General features: G+C 42.4%; 1 protein-coding gene across 2 annotated transcripts in view; it reads left to right on the forward strand.

The window, feature by feature from the left end:
• Positions 1-26,501, forward strand: part of ABCC3 (ATP binding cassette subfamily C member 3) — a 71,351-nt gene that overhangs the window by 31,113 nt on the left and 13,737 nt on the right. For both annotated transcript variants that reach the window (XM_031966395.1, XM_031966396.1), the window contains 23 exons: positions 349-486; positions 1,016-1,144; positions 1,471-1,532; positions 2,312-2,443; positions 4,469-4,696; positions 5,439-5,616; positions 5,828-5,989; positions 7,880-7,972; positions 8,807-9,010; positions 10,947-11,093; positions 11,437-11,524; positions 12,701-12,767; positions 13,030-13,156; positions 13,351-13,527; positions 17,496-17,663; positions 18,521-18,710; positions 21,316-21,421; positions 21,785-21,926; positions 22,231-22,438; positions 22,918-23,228; positions 23,627-23,826; positions 24,053-24,179; positions 24,736-24,837. In XM_031966395.1, coding sequence (XP_031822255.1) covers positions 349-486; positions 1,016-1,144; positions 1,471-1,532; positions 2,312-2,443; positions 4,469-4,696; positions 5,439-5,616; positions 5,828-5,989; positions 7,880-7,972; positions 8,807-9,010; positions 10,947-11,093; positions 11,437-11,524; positions 12,701-12,767; positions 13,030-13,156; positions 13,351-13,527; positions 17,496-17,663; positions 18,521-18,710; positions 21,316-21,421; positions 21,785-21,926; positions 22,231-22,438; positions 22,918-23,228; positions 23,627-23,826; positions 24,053-24,179; positions 24,736-24,837 — 3,486 coding nt within the window. The remainder of the gene's footprint in view (positions 1-348; positions 487-1,015; positions 1,145-1,470; positions 1,533-2,311; positions 2,444-4,468; positions 4,697-5,438; positions 5,617-5,827; positions 5,990-7,879; positions 7,973-8,806; positions 9,011-10,946; positions 11,094-11,436; positions 11,525-12,700; positions 12,768-13,029; positions 13,157-13,350; positions 13,528-17,495; positions 17,664-18,520; positions 18,711-21,315; positions 21,422-21,784; positions 21,927-22,230; positions 22,439-22,917; positions 23,229-23,626; positions 23,827-24,052; positions 24,180-24,735; positions 24,838-26,501) is intronic.

Genomic DNA, 26,501 nt, shown 5'->3' on the forward strand with positions numbered 1-26,501 from the left:
TTTTTCCTCATAGAACAAAAGCCCCTTGAAGGCAGGAACTTTTTGTGTGTGTGTGTATATGTGCACACTTACACAACACACATATATGTGTGCACATACATATCACACACATACACGTGTACATACAACCATACACACATTATACATAGTCAGTGTTTAATCTGTCCTTGTTGATTGATTTATCTAGCCCAGAGGCTCCACCCCGCCCCTCTTCCCAATAATTCAAATAAAGGGCTGGAGGGGTTATGGGGGATGTGTGTGACAAAGATGCCCTCAGACAGCCAGATGTTAGCCTTCACGCCACATGCAAAGGGTCCATGTCTTTACTCTGTACTCTCCTCCCTTCAGCTCCTGGCCACCCTGCTGATCCAATATGAACGGCTGCGGGGTGTGCGGTCATCTGGTATCCTGGTCATCTTTTGGTTCTTGTCTTGTGTCTGTGCCATTATCCCTTTTCGCTCCAAGATCCTCACTGCCTTTGCAGAGGTATGGTGTATATGTGTATAAGGGGGCAGGTCTGAGTTCCCTGGGGGAGGAACCTGTTGGTAACATCACAGTGACTCCTCAGTTTGGGACTTCAGCCATCATATATGGGCAGCTAGGTGGTGCACTGGGCTGGGAATCAGGAAGACTCATCCTCCTGAATTCAGATTCAAATAGCTAGTAAGATACTTACTAGCTATGGGACTCTGGGCAAGTCACTTAATTCTATTTGCCTCAGTTTCCTCACCTGTAAAATAAGCAGGAGAAGGAAATGGAAAACCATCGCAGTATCTTTACCAAGAAAATACCAAAGGGAATCCCAATAGTCAGACATGATTTGAAATGACTGAACATCATCATATATTCCAGGAGTGGTGAGAAAGTAGAGCAGGAATTACCATCTTTAGAAAGAGAAAGCAAGGTTGGGACAGGGTCTAGATCTAGGCTCCAATGAGTATAGCCACAGGGATACCCATAGACAATCTCCTTTGTCTTCATAACTTTGCCTCTTCCTACCTTTTATCCTCCACAGGGTGAAGTCAAAGACACATTCCGTTTTACTACATTTTATATATATTTTGCCCTCATTGTCTTCTCACTCATCCTTTCCTGCTTCAAGGATAAGCCACCTTTCTTTTCACCCTCTGTCAATGTGGACCTTGTAAGTGATTGGGAGGGAAGGTGGAGTTTGGTGAGTTATACCTAGGGATCATTGAGTCATTTTCCCAATATTCTCCTTACCTAGTTTTGGGTGAAGGTCTCCCACAGTGGGTCAGAATATGTGTGGAGGGTTGTGGAGAATAAAGAACTTATCCCTAACCTCTTAGAGGGAAGGGGGAGGACATTAGGCACTGAGTGACCAAAAGGATAGAGCCCATAAGACTTGGTGGTGATGGTTTTTCTTGCTGTAAGAACCAGGAAGCAGGAACAATCTAGACAATTTCAATTGCTCATAACCTCTATTTCTGCCTTCTCAAACCCTGGCAGAACCCTTGCCCAGAAGTCAATGCTGGTTTCCTCTCTCGTCTGACCTTCTGGTGGTTCACTAAGTAAGTTGACTTCTCTTGTCATTGATCTCTTGAGGATGGGGAATTGGAGACCCAAAATACTGATGTGGTCTCTTTGGCTTAGAAGCCATATTCATTTGTTCTCAATCTTCTCCCACTCTAAATATTAGAATCCAGCTTAGGGTACTCTATCTGTTATTAGAGCTAACCACCAATCTTCAGCCCTAATTTGCAGGGCTATTTGCCATTTCTGAATCTGACTAGAGGTAGGACATGCACCCAGACCAGACGTAGAGGGGTAATTAGCCTGGTAAGAGGAGGTACTTTGGCTTTCAATAATTGGCCAGTTTGTCATTGTCCTTGACTGAGACTCAGAGTCAGATCATCACATGGTGATTATCCTTTGATCCTCACACTGGTAGCTCATTATCTCTAATTCATAAAAAAAAAGAAGAAGCCTAAGTTCCTGACCCAACACACTTTCAATGATCTAATTACCCCTAACCTGGAGATTGGGACTAAGGAAGTGCAGCTGAAGCTTGAATCAGATTGAAAGTTGGCCAGATTTCCTTGTGTTGAGTAGAGACAGGGTAAGATAAGGGGCAAAGCAAAGGATTGAGGACTAGATGACCAGCCTGGCCCCCTTAATGGCCCCATGACAAGTTCTTGGATAACAGTACCACAGTGAAACCCTTTCTCCAGAGTCCTATGACCACTAAAACCTGAAATACTGTCCTAGGGAGCAACCACTAGCCAATGATAGATTCCCATTAGTGTCTCTTCCTGTGAATGACTATGTCCCCCTTTCCTTTTTCCTCTAGGATGGCCATCCTTGGGTACCGACGGCCTCTAGAGGAGAAAGATCTTTGGTCTCTGAATGAGGAAGATTCTTCAAGAATTGTGGTGCCTCGACTGCTCAAGGAGTGGGAAAAACAGAGAATACAGTCCAAACAGTTAGGAAACCTTTTCTTCTTGAGGAGTTGAAATCAGTAGTCAAAAAATATTTTATTAAGTGCTTACTCTGTATAAAGCAATGCTAAATATAAGAAAAAGGGGGGAGGGCATCAGGAAACTTAGTTGGTTCCTTAATACTAGAGCCTGCTTCCATTACTTCCTTATCCCTTTCCTTAGAAGGCATATTGTATTTCTGAAATGCCTATTCTTAAACCTGCCCTTGATAGTCATTTCCTGAGTAGAAGGTACCCCACTCCTCTAAGAGTAATCCTTCCCTTTCCCTGATTGCCCTGAGACTGGAGTCTTAAGTGACCTCACTGGCCATTTCCTTTGACCTCAGGTCTGGGAGGAAAGCTAGACTAAAAATTCCCTCAGGGAGGAAGTTAAGTCCCAAGAAGAGGGGAGATAGAGGAAGGTTCCCTTCTTCTCTTCACTGGTCTATATTTGTCCTGTCTCTGAGCCTCAGTTTCCTTATTTGTAAAATGGAGAAGTTAATCTCTAAAATTCCTTGGTTCCAATTCTTAAATACAAGGACTATAGCTAATTCTTCCCCCAACTTTCTCCATCCCATCTCAAACCTAGAGAGTTTTAGGAATTGCTAAGAATTTTGGTCTCCCAGTTTGGTAGAGAAGTAACCCTTCTCCCCAATCTATCTACAGGTGGGGTCCCAAATCCAATTCATTCTTGTACATTGGAAAATGTATGGGAGAGTAGATAAGATGACTCTCTAGACTCTCACCTTTTTTTGTTTCCTAGTCCCTTTTAGCAATCTGATAAAACCTAGAGACCTCGCCTCAGAATCATGCTTTTAAATGATTGAAGGAAATAATGCATTTAGGTTAGAGTTGTGAATAATAAAGATGGAATTTTTCCCATTCAAGTTCATGGATCCCAAGAAATCTATCTATAGAATCCTTAGGGCAGGGAACTGGGGAAGAGAGAGAGAGGATGAGAGAAAGAGAGACAGAGAGAGAGAAAGTGAGGGAGTGTGTGTGTGTGTGTGTGTGTGTGTGTGTGTGTGTGTGTGTGTAGGGGGTATCTGTGGATTCCATATTAAGGATTATTGGTTTAGGCTAAAATGGCCATTAGAAGAGCAACAAAGAATTCAGGAGTCTGACCCTTAGATTTTTGCCCTCACCAACTCATCAGGCAAAAGAGATAAGAGTTCTTAGACCTTCTCCTCCTTTGACTTTTTTTAGCCCCAAGATTGCAGACACTCTCTGTCTCCTTACAACTGTCTTCTCTTTGCCTCTTTCTCCAAGTCTCCATCCTCTCCTTAGGCTTGAGGCGTAAAACCTTTTAACTCAAAACTGTCTTCTGTTGATTGGCTTGAGATACAAGGCTGTCAGCAGAATCCCAGATCGTGTGTTTCGGATTCTTCCTGACATCAAAACTCTGCCTGCACCCCCTCCCCCCACCTCCAACAAATGATCACCCTTCCTGCTTTGGTTCCCCCACACACCTCCCCACACCAGCCTCCCCCCACAACTTCCCCCTTCCCAGCTGCAAATCTGCCTCTTTGAGGTCTCAGCAAATGAGCTGAAACCAGGTCCTCTTATCTTCCCTTGTGATTAAGAAACCATTTAGAATTTGTGCTACTTGCTTGTGCAGCAACCTCCCCAGACCCAGCTGAGTGTGTAGGAAGGGACTGTAGATAATTCTTCCTCCAATTTTCTCCATCTCATCCCATCTCAGGCCCAGAGAGTCTTAGGAATTACTTGGAATTTTGATCTCCCAGTTTGAGAGCAGAGGAAAGAAAGCAAGTGGGTGTGAGAGAGTATGGGGGAGATAGAACCCCTGTCCCTGATATAACACATCTACAACTGGGGTCCCAAATCCAGTTCATTCTTGTATCCTCTGAATAGGATTGTTTCAAATCTCGATTTTGAGAGAATGAGTACTTTCCAACCCCCAATCTCAATGAAGACTCTCCCCATCCTGAAAAAAAATCAAACCACACACTATTCAACCCTTCCATGTGAGCTTTCTGATTGTTTTTGCCCCTCTTCTCCCTTTTCATCCAGGTCCAAAGATGTAGCATTTATAAAGACTACCAATGCAAAGATCTCCAAGGGGAGGGTCTCCAATGAAGAGGCAAGGGAAGGTGAGGTTCTCCTATCTGGCCAGTCCCAGCACCAGCAGCCATCTTTTCTTCGGGCCCTGATATTCACTTTTGGACCCTACTTCCTCATCAGTTCTTTCTACAAGTTGATCCAAGATTTGCTGTCCTTTGTCAACCCCCAGCTTCTCAGGTCTGACTCTATTCCTTCAGGCTGTGGGTTCCTTTGGGCAACTTTACAGTGAAGCAGGAATAAATAGGAATGAGTGATTTCATGTTTGGGGGGAAAGAATCAGGAGACCCATATCAAATCCTGTCTCTGACATATATTATGCCAGTTAAGGGAGTGTGGACAATGCTTTTTAACTCTCAACTTAGAAAATGAGGGAAATTATAACTTACACCATCTAATGGGACTTTAACTACTAATCCATAGAACTAAGTCCTGGTCAGAAGACAATACAGAGGGAAAAGCATTAAATCGGAAGAGTTGAGGTGCTGGCTCTCCTAATTTGCTGTATGATCTTGAGAAAGTCACTTCTGACATAATTTTCCTCCTCTGTAAAATGAGTTTGTTGGAGAATCAGAGTTTTAGTGTTTGTTTAGTCAGGTCTGACTCTTCATGACTCCCATTTGGGGTTTTCTAGCTAAAGACACAGAAGTCATTTGTCATTTTCTTCTCCAGCTCATTTTACAGATAGAGGTAAATGACTAGATCGCACAGCCAGTAAGTGACTAAAGTCAAATTTGACTCTAGGGCCAGTGGTCTATCCACTGAGCCACACAGCTGCCCCAATGTAGAAGGCACAAAAGGATGCTTGTTGAGAACTGAATTCTAGGTGTGTGTTCAAGGGAGTTTTTCCATAGCTGAACCACTAGCATTAGCCCATAGCCTTCATTTACCCTGATAGTATTCTTTCCCAATCTTCTTACAGCTTTCTCATCAGGTTCATTTCAAACCCTTCAGCCCCAGGCTGGTGGGGTTTCTTGGTAGCTGGGCTGATGTTTAGTTGCTCAGTTGTACAGACTCTGATTCTGCACCAGCATTTCCATTATGTCTTTGTGACTGGCATACGGCTTCGCACTGGGATCACCGGCATCATCTACCGGAAGGTCAGCTGGAAGAAGGGGGAGGAGGGACTGGGTAGGATGAAGAGCTCCTCATCCTCCATCAGGACCTAAACCTAAGTAGAGATGCTAAGCAGACCTGGGAGGCTTTAAGTTAACAATGTGTTCAGGGGTCAATGCTTATCCCCAGTACTGACCCCGGGTCGTTTCCCGCCCCCCCCCCCCCATTCCCTGGCTTTGCTCTGTCTGCTTCTAGGCTTTGGTCATTACCAACTCAGCCAAGCGTTCTTCCACTGTGGGGGAAATTGTCAACCTGATGTCTGTAGATGCCCAGCGATTCACAGACTTGGTCACCTTCCTCAACATGCTGTGGTCAGCACCCCTGCAGATCATGCTGGCCATCTACTTCTTGTGGCAGGTGACTCAGCCCTGTCCCAATCCCCAAACCCCCTTTAGATTCTCCTCCACCCCCTCATCCTGACCTTTTCACTGGTGTGACTCACTACCGTAATGGGAAGGAAACCAACTTTATCTCTGGCATTGTAGGCAAAGAGAAAAATTAGAACGAACCTGAACCTTCTAAGCCTCTATAGCTCTACACTCCCACCTCAGTCCTATTACATGACTTCTTCCCTCCTTCTAGGTCACTTTATTATAGAACTGGGATGGTCAGGATGGAGGGGAATGGGAATCAGTCAGCAGCTGGTCCCTGAGTTGAGGAAGGGGACCCTGGAATTGGTGTAGAGATGTGTCTATCTTTCTGTCTCTGTCTCCAACTGTCTCTATCTCTGTCTCTCTGACTCTGTCTCTCTCCGTGTGTTTCCATCTCTTTCTAGCTTTGTCTGTCTCTAGCTCTGTTTCTGTCATCTCTGTCTCCAACTGTCTCTGTTTTTGTCTCTCTGTCTATCTGTTGGTCTCTGTTTTTGTTTCTGTCTCTCTCTGTTTCTTTCTGTATTTGTCTCTCTGTCTCTGCTTTTGTCTTTCTGTGTTTCTTTCTATGTCTCTCTCACTGTTTCTGTCTCTCTCTCTGTTAATGTCTCTCTGTTTTTGTCTCTCTGTCTCTGTTTTGTCTCTGTCTTTGATTTGTTTCTGTCTCTCTGTGTCATTGTCTCTCTGTGTGTCTCCGTCTGTCACTCGGTCTCTCTATCTCTGTCTCTCTTTCTGTATTTGTCTCTCTCGTCACTGTTTCTGTCTCTATCTCTGTCTCTGTCTGTCTCTATCTGTGTGTTTGTGTGTCTTCCCTGTTTCACTTTGTCTAGCTGTGTTACTATTCAGCTGAGTGACTCACTCTGGCATGATTTGAATCTCTCTGCTCCCTGCCTGGTCCTCCTTGACTACTTGGCCTTTTTTGATTATCTGTTTGTTTGTCTCTCTTTATCTTGTCCTCTCTGGTCTGTCTTTATCTGACTCTGCCTGGTCCTTTCTGTTAGGCCATATCTGACTTTCTGTTTCTTTCTGGTTGGCTATCTTAAATAATAATACTAGGATTTATATGGAGACAGCTAGATGGCACACTGGACAAAGCTCTGGGTCTGGAATCTGAAAGATTCATTTTCCTGAGTTCAAATCAGTTTTCAGACACTAGCAGACCCTGGGCAAGTCACATAACCCTGTTTGCCTCAGTTTCCTCATCTGTAAAATGAGCTGGAGAAGGAAATGGCAAACCATATAGAATCTTTACCAAGAAAACCCCAAAGGTGGTGATGAAGAATTAGATACAACTAAAATTACTCAAATAAAAACAAAACAAAATAAGAATGATAATAGCACCCATCTTCCAGGGTTGTTATCAGAATCAAATGAGATAATAATTGTAAAGCACCTGGCACATAGTAGGTGCTATATAAATTTTAGCTATCATTGTTATTCATATAGTCACAGCTTTAGTGCTAGATGAGGCTTTAGAGCAATGGTTCTCAAACTTTTGTTCTCAGTATCTTCATGTTGTTAAAAAAAAAAAAAAAGCTATTGAGGATCTGTTCAAAGAGTTTTTGTTCACATGGGTTATATTTATAGCTATTTACTATATTAGAAATGAAAAATAATTTTGAATTTGTAGACTCTCTGAAAGGGTTTCAGAGACCCCAACAATTCTTTGGACTACACTTTGAGGACCATTGCCTTAGAGGCTTGGATAACTCCCTCTCATTTAATAGATGAGGAAATTGAGGGCCAGAGTCACACAGGGAATGAATAACAGGTCTCCAAGACTTAAACTGAGGTCCTCTGGTTTTGAATCCATTGCCATTACCCCTATGCCTCTTAAACTGCTGCTTCTATCTCTCATTGGCCTTCCTCTCTGCCTCAGAACCTAGGTCCCTCCGTCCTGGCTGGCGTTGCTCTGATGATTTTGTTGATCCCTCTGAATGGGGCCATTGCTATGAAGACTCGGACATTCCAGGTGAGTGCCAAGCTCCAACCCCAGGGTTGTGGGAGAAAAGAAATGGGAATCTGAGACTGATCACTGACTTGGGAAAGAAGCTCATGGAGCTGGAGCGAGACATTATTCAGTCCCAGCTGAAATCACTCCAAGTCCTTTGATTGCCTCATCAAAATTCCCCTTCCAGAAGAAAAAGGTCTCAGGTCTCAGCAAATAAGGGTTAGTCATGTGTGGGGTGGGCTGGGTTGAGATGGTTCCTTTCTTGTTAGCTAGAATGATGGAAAGAGAAGTAACATCCCTCCCTCCCCACTCCCAAGAACACAGTGTATATATTTTTTATTCATTTATCTGTATACATTTTGCAGAATGTGACTCTATAAGGACAGACATTGTTTTCTTTTTTTTTTTTTTAATTTTTAATAGCTTTTCATTTACAAGTTATATGCATGGGTAATTTTACAGCACTGACAATTGCCAAACCTTTTGTTCCAATTTTTCCCCTCCTTCCCCATCCCCCCTCCCCCAGATGGCAGGATGACCAATACATGTTAAATATATTAAAGTATAAATTAAATACAAAATAAGTATACATGACCAAACCGTTATTTTGCTGTACAAAAAGAATCAGACTCTGAAATATTGTACAGTTAGCCTATGAAGGAAATAAAAAATGCAGGCAGACAAAAATAGAGGGATTGGGAATTCAATGTAATGGTACAGACATTGTTTTCATGGTTTGCTGCATATCTCAGAAAAATCTGCAGAAAAATCTCATCTCAGGGATGGCACTGTTTATGCTTGTTAAATAAATTAACTGAATGAATGAATGTGCCCTTTTCCCTAAAACACACTTAGGTGGAACAGATGGGATACAAGGACTCCCGAATCAAGCTAATGAATGAGATCCTGAGTGGAATCAAGGTTCTGAAACTTTATGCTTGGGAACCCAGCTTCTCGCAGATGGTAGAGAAAATACGCCAAGGAGAGCTCCAAGTGCTACGCAAGGCAGCCTTCCTCAACGCCGTGTCTACCTTCACCTGGTTCAGTGCCCCTTTCCTGGTATGATGGGGGCGGGGAGGGAGGGTCAGACAAGGGAGGTAGGTGGAAGTAGTTGCCTCAAACCTTGAGACTAAAATGGGAAGTCTCTCAGAAGTTAGAAGCCTTTCACACAAGCATCTAGTTGAGCCTCTGGCTCTATTTCTCCTTTTTTCTACAGAAGAATGACTCAGGAAAGGGTTAGGGAAGGTAGAAGAAGTGGGTAGGCACAATCTAGAGGGAAATTGAGGCAAACGGGTTCAGTGAGTTGGGTAAAGTCACTTGGTTAATAAATGTATGAGGCTGGATTTGAATTTAAGTTTTCCTGATTCCAGGCCCAAGGCTCTATCCATTGAACCAACTGGCTGTCTCATAACTGATCCTTTCTGTCTGTCTGGATTTTCTTAATTCTATTTTATCTGTCTTTATCTGATTGTTCCTCTCTTGCCTTGTCTCTTGAATGATATTCAATTCTGACTAAGTGTCCCAGCCCTCAAATATTTAAGGAGATTTGGCCTTAGATTCAGAGGATTGGAATTCAAATCCTCCTGATACTTACTATCTGCACAATCCCTTAATCTCACTGGGCCTCAGTTTCCCCATCTGTAAAATGAGAGATTTGACTAGATGTCTGAAAATTCCTTTTGACCACGATCCTATGGTTTTTATTACAGTTGTAATTGGAAATCTTGATATTTGAGTCAAACTCTATTTAACAGAGGTATGGGAGATATGGTGCAGGTAGAGACAGACAATGCCATTATATGGGGGTCCAACCATATCACTCCACCCCACTCAACTCAATAAACTCCAATGGCTTCCTGTCATCTCCAGGATCAAATACAAAACCCTCTGGTGTTCAAAGCCCTTCCCAATCTAGCTTTCCCTCCCACCTTTCCAGTCTTCATACCCTTTACATGTCCCCAACCCCTTCCCATACTTTGATCTAATGACACTGATTTCCTTATAGTTCCATGTTTTGGATCTGGGGATTTTCATCATCTCCCAACCCTGGAATGCTCTCTCTCCTCATGTCTCCTGGTTTCCCTGGCTTCCTTCAAGTCCCATTTAAAACCCCACCTTCTACAGGATGCTTTTCCCAATTCCTCTTGACCAAGTGTCTTCAACCTCCCCTGGTACCTAACTCTTCATCTCCCCCTTGTCATCTTCTCAACAATGATTTTGAAGAACTTAGAAGTATAGAAACTACTCTGCAGAAAAATCTCATCCCATCATTAGGAGGCCCCCTCAATGTTAGTTACTGGAACAAAACCTCAGTTATGGCTCTGACATTAATAAATATTTATCGAACACGAACTATAACTAGGTGACTATTAGGTTAGATAAAGAATTCCCCCAAGTCGTTGCCATATTAGAATTCACATTGCAGATTTCCATCAGTCTAGAACCAATGACCAATTTGAAGAATGCAAATTCCAAAACATGAAATCATCTCAAAAGATTTTTATTCCTGTTCATGATATCCCGGACACCTCAAGGCTTATTCTCGCTTCTCCTTCTTCCAACTTTGACTTTAGACCCACCTCCTACAGGACATGGAGCCTAAATCAGTTTTCTAGTTGGAACATCTGCTACCTCCTGGTCCTTCTTTGGGCTTTTCTTTCCCTAATCTCTAACTTGCCACCGGACCTGGATGGCTCCAGGGGAGAAAATGAGGCTGGTGATTTTGCACAGCCCTCTCTCATTTAAATCCAATTTACTTGCATGTCATGGTATCAGGTCACAGTATTCTTCTAGAACAAACAACATTCCTAGTGGGGGTCTGATGTACCATTTCCCCAGACTATCCTTTGACCTTTCCACTTTTACACAGACACACACACACACACACACACACACACACACACACACACACACCTTAACCTCTAAAGCTTGTGAGTATTCCTCAGGGATTTCCCATACCCTCCTCCTTGGACCTGAAAGCTAGTCTTTATCCCAGGTATCATTGACTACCTTTGCGGTCTACGTGTCAGTGGATGAGAAGAATGTCCTGGATGCAGAGAAGGCCTTTGTGTCTTTGTCACTGTTCAACATCCTGAGATTTCCTCTCAATGTGCTGCCCCAAGTCATCAGTAACTTGGCTCAGGTAACAATCTCTGGTGCTCTAGGAAAGTCACTCAGGATCGGGATGCAGGGATGTCATTTGAGAGTCAGTCTCATGGATATTCATGGTACATGAGCAAACCTATAGGGACTGGAATCCTGAAGGGGGTTACCTGCAGAACTGCCCAAGTACTTGGGCTGGCCCCAACGTGAGTGAGAGGAAGGTGTTCTAGCTGTAATCACAGTGAACCACAGCCAGGAGAGATGAAGAGGGCATAGCACAGAGCTGTGGACTCTGTGCTTCCTTCCTGGCTGGAGAGGGGACAGAGGGGACAGAGGGGACAGTGACTTCTACAGAGATCTTAATGTACCCTTCATCTCCTTAGACCAGTGTGTCTTTGAAAAGGATCCAGAATTTTTTGAACCATGAAGAACTCGACCCCCAGTGTGTGGAAACAAAGACCATTTCTCCAGGTTCATAGACTCTTTTCCCTGCTCACTCCCTTCCTCTCCTTCTCCATTTGGCACATTTTCCTGCTCAGGCTTCCCCTTTCTCCAGAAAAATGTATTAATCCGCAGTTTCTTTTTTTCCCAGTTGGCTCCTCCTCTTCCTCTTTTTCCTTCTGCTTTGGCATTCCTAAGCCTTCCTGCCCACCCTGCCCCCTTCCTCTGTTTTTATCTCCCTTTCCTTCCTACTCTTTACCCCACCATCTTCCAAATCCCCACTTCTCTCCTTTACCCCTATTCCCTGCCCCTATCACATTTGTTGGCTTTCTGCTTGCTTGCACATAATGCCCAATTAGTCTCTGATTTTCCTTAACCTCTCTTTAGAATTCTGTTCTCCCTATAACTACTGGCCCATTCTTAATATCCTGAGGACTTCCTGTCTTCTTCATTACTTCTTACATTTCCTTGATGCCCCCCATCTGCCCACCCCCTTTATGCCCTGAAGAGTCCCTGGCATCCCAGCACTCCTTTCCCCTTGATTCTACATATATGGCCTCTGCCTACATCCCTGCCTATTTTTATTCTCATGCTTCCCTTCATCTTTTCCCTCCAAGACTCCCATGGTCCTCCACCCTCATTATTCCACATCATTACCTGAGTCTGCATTAATTCTTCCCAGAATTATATTATTCCTATAATACCTTGCCCATCCTTAATCCCCTAAGAAATCCATCCTCACACACACACCCACACTCTCCCACATATGAACAAAATCCTTTGAGCATTCCAGGGTACCTCATTGCTCTTTATACGATCCCCAAGGCTCCCTAATCCCCGTTTCCTTCCACCTCCATGACTCCCTATTACTTTTTTTATTTTAATCCATCAGGCTTTCTGTCTGCCCTTACTCCCATCAACCTCTCTCATTCCTAGCTCCTTTTATCCCTTCCCAGAATTCTTTGCTCTTTCTAAATCTTGTCCACACTTAATCCTCTCCCACTTCCTGCTTTCCTCCTCATTTCCCCCATATGTCATCCTTATGGGTTTGGCCTCTGTGTCTTCTTAAATGTCCTTATTCCTTCCCTCCCTTCACCATCCCTGCAGGGCTCCTTTGCCTTTCCCATCACCCTATCTCCATAGTCCTATACCTTCCCCCTCAGTCCATGCCCTCTCTTACTTTGGCAAACACTTTTATCACTACAGGCCATGCCATCACCATAGAAAATGGCAGCTTTACCTGGGCTCAGGACCTCCCCCCAGCTCTGCACAGGTAAAAAATTATGCTCCCCCTCAGCCATCTCAACCCTTCTTTCCCCATCTTCTTGACAAAGAGAGTAACTCTAGACAGAAACTTTGGTGTTTAATTCCAGGACAGGTTGACCTGGTTACAGTTTGATTTCCGACATACATAGAGGATGTCTAGAATAGGGGGAAGTGTTGAATTTCCAGGGTGAGGAATTTGGAAATGAGAATTGAATTCTTCACACATCCTAGCTCACTCTGGGTTCTTGATTCTCCTTCCTTCCAACCAGCCTGAATCTCCAAGTGCCAAAAGGGTCATTGGTGGCCGTAGTGGGGCCGGTGGGCTGTGGGAAGTCCTCTCTTATATCTGCCCTGCTGGGGGAGATGGAGAAATTGGAGGGCAAAGTGGCTGTAAAGGTCAGTGAAATGGACCTAGGGTGATTGGAGCTGAGACAAGGGAGGGAGGGGGGATGAAGGTAGGGTAACTGTGGTTCCATGGGAGAAGAGGTTTGGAGATGAGTTCACTTCTTCAGGATGCGGAGGGTGGTAAGCAGGCCATGGCTGGGTTTTGTCTCCCATATTCCCGTGGTGACCCTGAGTGCCATGGCCAGGGCTCCGTGGCCTATGTGCCCCAGCAGGCATGGATTCAGAATGCCACACTCCAGAACAACATCCTCTTCGGCCAGCCGTTGGACCAGAAGCGATACCAAGGCATCCTTGAAGCCTGTGCTCTGCTCACTGATCTGGATGTACTGCCTGGAGGAGATCAGACTGAGATTGGGGAGAAGGTGGGACATGTTTCTTGCTCTCCTCCCCAGACAAGGGAAGATCCCCTCTATCCAGATATATGCACTCAGCCCTGTCCCTCTACTTCCAGCAATTCGGCTTTGTGGGGAAAAAAAATAATCACTGTTGGAGTCTTGCCTCAGTCTTTTAATTGCCTTATGGCCCTGAGCAAAGTACTTAATTTCTGAGTCTCAGTTTCTAAATCTATAAAATGGGATAATGAAGACTTTTGTCTCATAAGGTTGTTTTGAGGATCAAATGAGATAAAGTGCATAAAACCACATATAAATGCTTGTCATTATTATTGTAATGCACATCTCTTACTGATCCCTCACCTCAACTGCTTCTAAAGATAGGAAACTTGACCTAAATCCCTCTTAATACCATACTGAGCCTTCAGTGCTCATGTTACTAGTTCACCATTTTGGAATTCCTTGGAGCTTCTAAAGTGCTGTCCTCACTACTACCCATGAGGTAGTCAGTGCACGTCCCCTTCTCCTCCTTTTACAGATGGAGAAACTGAGGCTCAGAGCTATGAAGTGATTTGCCTTGTGGTCACTCAGCTGTGCTCCAACTATCAATGACATGATTCAAACCCAGAACCCCTCGATCCAATTCTATCACCCTTTCTATTTTCCCACCCTACTTCCTTTAGTCTATACAATGATCAGAAAAGATATAATGAGAAATCATGTGATCAAGTGGAAGGAACCATGTATCCTAATACCAGGTTAAAACCAGGAGAACCCATGGCTTCAAGTCCCTCAGAACATCTAATTGCCAGAAGTGTGCTGGTAAATATTTAACAACCAGATCTTCAAGGGAAAATATATGCCAGACATAAGTGTAATTTGCATCATTAACATTTTCTCCATCACTTTCCTAAGTTTCTAAATCAACAAAACAATAGGTTTGACCAAACTTGATCTGTAGCATTTGCTGGTATTCATGATGTAAATGCTCAAGGTGAAAACCAACAATCTTCTCTGGGCAGATCATTTAGCTCTCTGTGACTCAACCTCCTCGTCATAAAATGGAGATAAAGCAGATTATCTATCTACCTATCTAATAGGATTTTTGTGAGAATTAAATGAGTCAATGTGAGTAAGATACTTACTCTGAAAAACCTAGTGTTTTCTAAATGTCAGTTATTAGTATATTAGAGATAGGGAGTGAACTTGGGATTTTACTGAAACTGGGAACTCCCAGAAGAGGAAACTCTCCCACTAGTGCAGATTAGTACTTTTTCTGAAACTTTTTGTCTTAGAGAATTTCGCAGATCTATGAGAAGGTAAATGACTTATTCAAAACTACAGTCAGTTATCAGTGTCAGTAGCAAGACTTGCACAGTTATTACTATAACATTAGTTATCATATTAAATAGTGCCGATTTGATATTATAATAACATCATATTTTATTAAGTAATGGAAATTTAGTATCATAATATGATCATCATAACTAATTATCATTATAACAATAACAACAAAAATCACAAATAATTAACAAGCATTTATTAAGTATATACTAGGTGCCAGATTCTGAATCTGAGTCCTCAAAGATGAAAAATAAATAGTTTCTGCTATCCAAGAATGTAACATTCTGTAAGGGGAAAGAGCATTTACACATATAAGTAGATTCATTGTGTCCCCAAAGTTTTAGTACAGTGTTAGCTTTAATAGCTGAAACTAAATTAAGACTACTGGGACACAATATAAGCTAAATTACAATGTTATTTGTAGGGAGTAATTTTGTAGGGAGTAGTTTAAAGTGAAGGGTGGAGGAAAGGAAGGAAAAAAGGAAAGAAGAAAAGAGAGAGTATTGCTTGCTGTCTTGGGGTGGAGGGAGGTGAAGGAAGAAGGGAGAAAAAATTTGGAACTCAAAATATTACAAAAATGAATGTTGAAAACTACTTTTACATATTTGGAAAAAATAAAATATTATTGGAATTTTTTTAAAAGGAAGGAGAAATGAAAGAAAGAAAGGAGAAAGGTAGAAGGAAAGGAAGGAGCAAGAAAAAAAAGGAAGGAGAAAGAAGGAAGAAAGGGAAGAAAGGAGGGAGAGAAACAAGCATTTTTAAGAAATTATCAGAAGCCAAACATTGTGCTTTTTTATATTTTTTACAAACTAAACATTTTACAAATACTTTTTGCAAATATTATTTCATCTGAACTAAACAACAACATTGGGAGGTTGACATTATTATCACCATTTTACAGAAAAAAAAACTGAGACAGATAGAGGTTAAATGATCAATCCAGGATCATATAACTAGTAAGTGCCTGAAGCTGAATTTGAATTCAGGTCTCTTGGATTGCAGGCTAGTGCTTCATCTACTGTGCTATTTTATTCTCTACATCTAGGGGACCAAGAAGGGCACTCTGTAGGAGATGTCACTTGAGCTAATGGGTATAATAATGCTAAGAGAAAACTACCTATTGGGAAGACCTGACCAGCTGATCTTGTGCCAATGACCTGACTCTCAGGACCTTAGCCCCTCTACCCAATATTCCTCTTAAATCCTTTTGACAAGGGATATTAAGGACATCAATGATATGACATCATTAAATACAAAGACACTCCCTTTACTCGTTCAAAACACACCCATTCTCCCAACGATGTTCAGGCCTTCAGGACACACCTTCTAAAGGACTGAAGATCCATATCCTTTCTCTGAAGCTGCAGTCAAAGATCTCTGGAGCAGATGGTTTCTATTCCTGCTGCCCACCCCTCCAAATGGGGTTAAGTTCTCTGGGTTTCTCAGAGATTCCCATAATCAGGCCCTATCATCCCTGGAGCTGAGAGATGGATAAGGAATAGGGTAATTTAGGGTTGGACTTCTTTCCCTGAAAACAGGAAGGGTGCTGGAGGAACTACAGACACAGCTTCCTGATCTGTGACCTGGACCCAGCCCCTCCATTCCCACTGAACTTCCCCATGACTCTTGGCCAGGATGTCAAAGGGATAATGAATGGCAGGGCTTTGATGGTAATAGAACCTCATTAGAGGCTTCTAGCTCCTAGGACATAAAAGGTCTGTTTTCTATCCTGGCATTGGGGGAGCCTGAGGGGTAGGAACAGTGGGACTAAAGAAAGAGCATGCAAGTTGTTACCTGCCCCACCTCTAAGAATACGAGGAAAAAGGACTGAGGCTATTTGGATCAGCCTGGTCTCATAGACATAGAGCTGGAAGAGATCTTACAAGTCATGGAGTACAACCCCATTATTTAACTAATAAAGAAACTGAGACCTGGAGAGAATAAGTAAGTGACTTGGCCACCAGCTGGTAAATATCTGAGATGGTCCTGGAATCCAGGTCTTTGTTCCTGATATCAAGTCCAATTCTCTATCCACTCTTTTGAATGCTCAGGTCTTTTGAATACAGCACACCCTGAGAGCAGAGAAGCACGTTCTCTGACCCTGTTGTCTGTCTGTGGGATTGTGAGTAGGTCACTTTTCATGTCCCCATTTCCTACCTCCAATACAAAAAAAAATAGCAAAATCTCTTTAACCTTCCATCCTGTCTCCACATAGACATATACATATTGGATACTAACTCATTACTTAGGAGTTTATCCATCTTGGAGCAGCTGGTGGTACCGTGTAGAGCTCTAGTCTTGGAATCAGGGACATCTGAGTGTAAATGCAGCCCTCACGCATGGAATAACTATATGATCCAAGGCATGTCACTTAATCTCTGCCTCAGTTTCTTTAGCATTAGTAGAGATAATAATATTATCTCCATGCCAAGGTTTTTGTCAGAATCAAATAAAATAATAATAAAAAATTATAAAATATAATATAAAATTATAAAAAGAACTTGGAATAGTGCTTAACATGTAGTAGGTATTATATCTTCTCCCTCCCCCCCAAGGTTCTTCTGAGGATCAAATGAGATATTTGTTAAGCACTTTGAAAACCTCAAAATGCTACATAGTACTCATTACTGTTGTTATTATTATCTTCCTTCTAGGGTATTAATTTGTCTGGGGGTCAGCGGCAGCGAGTCAGCCTGGCCCGAGCTGTCTACAGTGATGCTGATATCTTCCTCCTGGATGACCCACTCTCTGCTGTGGACTCCCATGTAGCCAAGCACATCTTTGATCATGTCATTGGGCCAGATGGGGTACTAAGAGGCAAGGTAAGAGCTGGGGGGAATGAAGAGGATCCACTTAAGAACTCTGTATATTAGGGCTCCTGATAATCCAAATGCATACAGGTGAAATGTGTTTCCATACTTCATCTTTCATATTTGCTCCAATATTGTACCTAGAGAGTGCTTTGTGTTTATAGATTATAAACTTTCTTTGTGTGTGTGTGTGTGTGTGTGTGTGTGTGTATGTGTATGTGTGTGTGAATCAAGGTTAAGTGATTTGTCCAAGGTCACACAACTAATAAGTGTCAAGTGTTTGACACTTGATTTGAACTCAGGTCCTCCTGACTCCAAGCTTGGTACTCTATCCACTGTACTATCTAACTGCCCCCCGCCCCAGACTTAAATTTAGAAGGGATCTCAGAGACCTCCACTCTAACCTGACCATTACTTAAAGACCTCTAATAATGTAGAACCCATTACATGTCAATGCAGACCATGTTATTGTTCAGACATTTTCAGTCGTTTCTGACTCTGCATGACCCCAATTTTGGGGTTTTCTTGGCAAAGATACTGGAGTGGTTTGGCATTTCCTTCTTTAGCTCATTTTGCAGATGAGAAAACTGAGGCAAACAACTTGCCTAGGGTATCACAGCTAGTAAGTGTCTGAGGTCAGATTTGAATTCATGAATTTGAGTCTTACTGACTCCAGATCCAGCATTCTATTCACTTAGTTGCCAGATTTCACTTACAGGCAACCCAAATTATTAGGAAACTTTTTCTAGAACTGAAATTATCTGCAGTATCCATCCATTATTAAATAATAATATTTAATAAAATAGTAAATGACAATAATAATGATGTTAGTATGGTAGAAAATGTATAATGTCTCATCTTCCTTCCAGACAAGAGTCCTGGTGACACATGGTGTGAGCTTCCTGTCCCAGGCAGACCTCATCATTGTGTTGGGTGAGGGACGAGTGTCCGAATCTGGCTCCTTCTCTGCCTTGCTTCAGCAAGAGGGTGCTTTTGCTGAATTTCTTCGGAACTACGTTCCTGATGATGAGAACTTTCAAGAAGAAGACAGCATCACTGGTATCCACCTATATACCACTGCTCTTTGTCTCCAAATTTCCCCTTCTTTTTTCTCATATGGACTCCTATCCCATTGCTCCTCATTGTTGTCTCTTATCTCCTTCATCTCTCCATTTGTCTCTCCAATCCTTCATGAAAACATGTTCTCTCTCCACCCTTTTATGTATTACAACAACTTAGCTCAATTTATTAAGCGTGTGTGTCATTTTGGACATTCTGATTTTGAACTGTCCATGGGACGTTTACATCAGAAATTTAGGAGATAGTTGGAAATTTGGGTCTGACTCCAAATAGAGGTTTGGGTTAGAGATACAAGTTTTAGAGTCATTCATATGGAGATGAGAGTTGAAGCCTTGGAAATAGATAAGATCCTCAAGAGAGTATGTGGAGAAAAAGGAGAAAAGAGCTGGTAACTTGGGAAATGTTTACATTTAGAAAAAGAAAAAGACTCTAAAAAGATGCAGAGAATTCAGTGGAGAATCACTGAATATAATATCAACTCCATAGCACATACACTGAACCTTCTGCCAGACACCTCTTTCTGTCTCTCTCTATATGTCTCTGTGTGTGTCTCTGCCTCTGTTTCTGTCTCTGTCTCTCTGTCTCTCCCTCCCCCTCTATGTCTGTGACTCTGTTTCTTTTTGCCTGTTTCTCATCTCTCCTCTCCCTCTCTATCTCCCTCTCTCCCCTCTCCTCCTTTCAGTATATATACACTCTGGTGAATATAGTGTCACAGAGGTCAAAGAAGAAGGAGCATTCAAGAAGAAGAAAGTGGTTGATAGGTTAGATTCTTCTGAAAACTGAAGGAAAATGTACTTCCTCCATCCATTGTCTGAGTGATCTTATTCAAGTCACTTAATCTGTGATTAACTTATTTAAGTTCATCACCAATCAATCACTCAGTCCACCAGCATTTACTATAGGCCAGGCACTGTGCTGAGTGATGGGATTTGGACTAGTTCTAGAGTCTTTTTGGAAAGCATTCAGTGTATATGTGCTGCTGGACAGCACTCATGGACTACCCTCTCCAGACCAGCCTCTCTTACTATTGTTCCTCCTATCCCACTAAATAAATGCGTCTCCCAAAGCTCCAAATCTAGCCTTATTCTTTTCTTTCTATTGGGGATATTATCTCCTCTAAAGTCCCAACTCTAAATCTCATCCTTCTATGTCTTTACTTACTGAGTAGTAAATCTCAGAGGACTTTGGTGACAGCAGTTTCAGAATGTAATTTACTAAACACCTACTCTATGCCAGACATTGGACTTAGCCCTGAGGATGTAACTACCGTGAGTGAAAATAATTTCTATATTCAAAAAGTTTGCATTTTAATGGAGGAAACAAGTTTTTATTTAAGTCTATAAAGAATGAATACTGAGATAATAAACACAAAGTAAATAAATGCAAGCTAATTTGGGAGGGAGGGAGAGTACTAATACAAGTGAAAAGGAGGAGGGGGGGTGTCAGAAGCCAAACTGTAGAGTGAAGAAGATGAGGGCAGTAGAGGCAATAAGCCTTTAAAAAAAAAAAAAAGAAAGAAAGAAATTGACAGTGATGAAGAGGAGAAATATAAAAATGTTAGTTTTGTCTCAGGGAGAAAACTAAGACCTCTTTCTTCCCAGTATTCTCTTTCTCTCTATTTTGCTTTCACCACACCACACCTCATCTCCCAAAATAGGTATTATTAGGTTCAACTTCCTTATTTCTCTTTCTCTCTCTATCTTGCTTCTACCACAACACACCCCATCCCCCAAAATACATATCATTAGGTTCAACTTCCTTATCTGAGAGGTGATAGCTCTAAAAGGGGACTAATTTTAGCTTACAAATAGAAAAAAAAATATCTTCCTTGCTTGCCAGAAAGCTCATTTAGCTTATCCATTTTCCTGCACCCCCATTATCAAAGTCATTCATTCAGAGGAAACCTTTCTATTTATGAAGAAATATACCTGTCCATTCTACTGTGTCAACTTTTTTTGTTTCCTCTTTATTCTAAAGACAGCCTGGCATAGTGGGAAAGAGTAATGCTTTGTAGTCAGAAGAATTCACATCCTGCTTTTGACAAATTGTATGACCTTAAGTAATCAAGCACTTACTGAAGTTTCACTATATGCAATATTCAGTGCTAAGTTTTGGAAATCCACTTTTTTAAAAAAGACATAAACAATCCTTGCCTTCAAGGAGCTTATGTTCTAATGGGGGACTCGGCATGTACACAGATCTGCATGTAAAAGATAAACACAGAGTAGAGGAAGATAGAGAGGAAGGAACCATCTGCTAGAGATAAGTCATTTGATCTCTCTGGGCCTCAATTTCCTTATCAGGAGAATGATGGAGCTGAACTAGCAGATCTCTCTAGTTCCTTCTAACTCTAACTCTATGATCTGAACAATCCTTCCTACCGTCTAAGCTACATTTCTCTTGCTATAGTTTTAGCCAACTGATTCTAGTTTTCTCTTTGTTGAGCTAATGTTTCTCACCTCCCCCAGCCTCTTCTCACCAGCTTTTATTCTCCTCCTTGCTGGGAAGGGTAGTGTTTTGAGGTCAGGTTAGTCATGGTATTTGAGCATCCTCCTCTGTCTTTGTCCCTCCCTCTCTACTGCAGTGTTGGCCGATGAGGAGATGCTGCTGGTGGAGGACACGCTCAGTAATCACACAGATCTGACAGATAATGAGCCAATTACTAATGAGGTCCGAAAACAGTTCATGAGGTGAGTGAAAAGGAGCTCCTTTCCTGATTCCCCAGTGTAAGCACTTTGACCTCTAATGCTCTCCTCTCCCTGGGTACCACAAACCCAAGTGGCCAGGACTCTGCACAAAGAAGAATGCCCTGTGCCCCAGCTGGGGGTGGAGAGAGAATGTGCATATTAGGAAGTTCTCTGATATTTGCTCCCCTAAGATTCATGCTGCAGAGTAGCCTCATCTCTGGTTCTGTATCTCTCTGAGCTCCCCAGGGTGTCCCAGCTTACTAGACTAGTGGTAAGATGGGGAAAGGCAAAATATCTCCTCTGGGGACTGACATGGGCTGTTCCCTTACCCCCTTTCCTACCCAACTCAGAGACTGTTGTCCCCAGGCAGCTGAGTGTGATCTCCTCAGAAGGCGAGGGCCCCGGCCGACCTTCCACTAGGAGACGACTGGGGCCTGCGGAGAAGAAGGCCCTGGAGCCAGTGACGAATGGAGAGCTTATCCAAGCAGAGACAGCAGAGATGGGCACTGTGAGAGAGGGCTGGGGGATGGAGGGAACAGTGGGAAAAGGGTCCTTGGATCAGGGTTTTGGAGGTAGGGAAAAGCTGGGGTTGGGGAAGGGTAGGCCAATAATACAGAACTTTGGGAGAGGTTGTCCTGTGATACTGGAGAATGGTGGAAAAGAGACCCTGGTCTCAGTGTTATATGGGAAGTGGGGAATAGGAAGGGTCAATTTAAACTCCAGGGGAGTCTTTAAATCCATTTCCCACTTTCTGTCTCTCTGGGTTGGATAGCACTGGATGTTCATAGATATTCACCTTCTCTCCTCTACAGGTAAAGCTGAGTGTGTTCTGGGCCTATGCCAAAGCCGTGGGACTCTGTACTTCACTGACCGTCTGCCTTCTATACTCTTGCCAAAGTGCTGCTGCCATTGGGGCTAATATATGGCTCAGTCACTGGACTAATGAGCCCATAATTAATGGCACACAGAGCAACACAAGCCTACGCCTGGGCGTGTATGCAGCCCTGGGACTATTGCAAGGTAAAAAGAGGGGTCTTTAGTGTCTGCTCAGGAGAGGAGGGATCACTGACTAGAACTGTTTCCCCTAGAGTGGAGGGGTCAAACTAGGGACAGAGAAAACATCTAGTCTCTCCCTCTGTCTTAAAACCAATTTTAATTAGACATTTACATGGTATAGGGCTTCTTAACTTACAATCCATAAATGTTTTTAAGTATGTATTTTGATAGCATATTTCTGTATAATTGACTTCCTTTGTAATCTAATATATTTTATTTTGTGCACTTAAAAATCACTGTTCTCATCTGAGAAGTGGGGCATAGGTTTCAACAGACTTCCCATAGGGTCCACAGAAAAAGATTAATCCAGGAGTCCGAGCAATTTATATAACACTGTCCTCAATGCTATAGAAACAGATAAGAAAGGATCGATTTCTACTTGGCAGGGGAAGCCCTTGGTACCCCAGTTCTGTGAGTTTCTCCCTTCTCTACTTCCTTGCTAGGTCTCCTTGTGATGGTATCAGCTTTCACACTGGCCATAGGAGGCATCCAGGCTGCCCAATTACTCCATAGCAAGCTACTAACCAACAAGATGCACTCACCCCAGTCCTTCTATGACACGACTCCCTCTGGGCGAATCCTTAATCGATTCTCCAAGGATATTTATGTCATTGATGAAGTCATCCCCCCCACCATCCTCATGCTGCTTGGAACCTTTTTCAATTCAACATCTACACTTGTGGTCATCATGTCTAGCACCCCGCTTTTTGCTGTTGTTATCTTACCCCTTGCTGGGCTCTATATATTTGTACAGGTACCTAGAACTGATGGGAGGAAGGAGAAGAGGTACTGGGATAAGAATGGCCTTAGAAAAACAGGGGCACAAGAGCCTGGGAAAGAAGGAAGATGATGTCTCAGAGGCTGGAGGGAGGAAGTCACGTAGGAGTTGTATACTGAAATTTTATTTGAGGCCTGATAAGGCTTCTGAACTGATCTAAGTGTCCAGAGGAAAGGAGTGACCTTTTGTTGTTATTAACATTGACATTCAACCTTCCAAAAATGGCTTCCAGAATGACCATGAAGCTGGAATCCCCAGGGGGATGGAATGCAGCCAAAGAGCTGATTGGGTCATTGGGAGAGATATGATGATTCAAATAGATTTGAGGGTACTCTGTTGCCCTTGCTTCTAATGTCTTTCTCCATCCTGGTCAGAGATTCTATGTGGCCACTTCGAGGCAACTGAAGCGCCTGGAATCAGTCAGCCGTTCCCCCATCTATTCTCACTTCTCGGAGACCGTGACAGGAGCTAGTGTTATCCGTGCCTACAGACGCACTCAAGACTTCATGGCCATCAGTGATGCTAAGGTGGATGCCAACCAGAAGTGCTGCTATCCCAACATCGTCTCTAACCGGTCAGGAGTGCTCTCAGCCCACAGTATGCCTACCCTTGATCTGGCCTATGGCCTCTGATACTTTGTCATCTACTTCTGATCCCCTATCACCTCTGAGCTCCTTCCCACTAAAGCCCGTTGCCTCTGAACTTCCAGTCCAACCATAAGTCCTAGACCATCTCTGAATATCTGTCACCTCTAGCTCCATGTTGATCTTTGACTTCCCTATTTATAAACCTCTCCCTAGGTGGCTGGGAGTCCGTGTGGAGTTTGTGGGTAACTGTGTCGTGCTTTTTGCTGCACTTTTTGCTGTGATTAGCAGAAACACCCTGAATCCAGGATTAGTTGGCCTCTCTGTGTCCTATGCACTACAGGTGGGAACCTTGTCCAATCCTAGGGAGGTGGGAGCACTAACAAACAAAGAGGAAGGACCATAATATACCTTCCATACACACATATTGCCCATACATGGCATAGGTCTCAATCTGTCCAAAGAACAGAATAACATGCTAGCCCATAAGCACTTAAACTCAAAGCACACACATATGGATGGACGTACCTGCCTGTAATTCAGGTAGGTCTTGCTTCATATAACAGGGCAAGTGAAGTTTTTATAAAGTAGTAGATATTTTAAATGAGTGACATGGGCTTTCTCTTTTAAAGAGTCTTATTGTGAATTCTTTGATAAAGAAAAATTTCTAAGTTAATTGATCCATGTCTAATTCAGATGATCAGGGAGTTTTTTTGCTTATATCAGAGCACGCCCATATTTAGAGTTGTACATTGATCGCTAGATTTTCAGAGAAAGACATATATACTGACTTCCAAATGCCTTTGTTATTGCTGGGAATTTGAAGCAGAAAGAAACCTGGAAGGAGTTTGGGATGTTTTTAAACTTTGTTCTCCCATCCTACTTCCTTCTTCTTTTAGGTTACCATGGCTCTTAACTGGATGGTACGGATGACATCAGACCTGGAAAGCAATATTGTGGCTGTGGAGAGAGTTAGAGAGTACTCAGAGACGAAGACTGAGGTGGGAACATGCTGTAGATTGGGGTCAGGAAAGAAGGGGATAGTTTGAGCAGGTTCTCTAAGGGTGCCATGAGGCAACTGAGTCAATGTTTGAGTTCCGGACCATTTCCTACTTCTGTATCTCAATTTTACTCTATGCTATATGCCATGAAGTTAAATGACATTGTATAAAATATGGGCTCTGCCCTTCAAGGAATTTACAGTCTCCTTTGAGTGACAATATGATAAGGATAATGCACTGTTATCTGTACTACAAAACAGAATGAGACGAGTGCCAAATAAGTGATGCAATGCTGTAGGGTTTAAGAGGAGAGAAGTTTTATTTCTGACTGGAGTGATCCCTGAATGCATCTTTGAGAAGTAACATTTCTGATGGGCTTTGAAGGATGATTGATTGGAAGGGAGAAGGTTTTACAAGGAGAGGAAACAGTTTTGGAGGTAGAAAAAGTCACTTTAAGTAAGTAATAGGAATGAAAAGAAGTGGATGAACAGGATAAACATTGAGGGAAGAAGCACTTGAATGTGAAGCGGTCGGGAGAAAAATTAGAGGTTATTTTGAAGTTTTACATCTGGGAAGGTGGTGGCAGTAACAGTCGTAGAAGCAGGAATTCAGAGCTAATTGAAATCGATGAGACAAATGTGGTAGAGTTTCATATCAAGACTTTTAAGTTAAAAAGAAATCAATCTCACAAGTAGAGGATAGAGGAGACATAACTTGGCCTCTGGTTCACAAGATAAAGATCCAGTAGGTTTTGTTAATCACAAGCTTAATTTGCTGAAGACTGAATTCCTCTGGGACTGAGACATTGCCTTATCTAAACTTTATATTTTCTATACTTAGTAAAGGTCTCTATACTGTATACAGAAAACATGGTATAAATATTTGTTGCATTGTAGAGTCAACAATGTGAGACAGCTACAATGTTGTACCGAGGATAGCAACTTAGTTTTATTGATTTTTGTATCTAATGAATGAATACTAAGTGAGTGGGTGAATGAATGAGCTAATAATGAATGTAGCTGCCAAAAAAAGAAGAAAAAAAGAAACCTACACATTTTTACAGAAGTATGGTGTTCCTAAATCAGAAAGTAAGTAATGGCATTGTACTCTACCCTGGTTTGACTACTTCTGGAAAGACGATACCTGTATTCAAGTATTTGAAGGACTTATGTGGAAGAAAGAGAAAATATATTTTGTTCTTTCTGGCTAGGAGGGTACAAAGATGAAAATTATAGGGGAAGCAAAGTTCAGTTCAACCTAAGAATTTTCTAATAATTGGAGCTGTTCAGTAATGGAAGGAGTTTAAGGGACCGAGCTCCCTCTACCTAGAAGAACTCAAATAGAAAAAGGCTAGGTGACCTTCTGTCAGGCTTGACACAGAAGAAATGCCTTTAAAGGCTGAGAAGCTGGACATAATGACCTCTGACATCTTTCCAACTATCATATTCTATAGAAGAGGTTCCTAAAAGAGAGAAGGCAAATAAAGAAGAGAGAATCATGATTAAAAGGCAAAAAGAGGAGTCAGTGAAAGAGAAAAAATCAGAGAGGAAAATGTGACACCATGGGAGCCAAAGCTGGAAACTTTTAGATAAGAGAGAGTAGTGCCAAATAATTGGGAGAATTTAATAAAAATGAAGCCTGAGAAGAAGGTGTTGGATTTAGTG

This window comes from Sarcophilus harrisii, chromosome 4 (genome assembly GCF_902635505.1).
Source record: "Sarcophilus harrisii chromosome 4, mSarHar1.11, whole genome shotgun sequence".
NCBI lineage: Eukaryota > Metazoa > Chordata > Mammalia > Dasyuromorphia > Dasyuridae > Sarcophilus > Sarcophilus harrisii.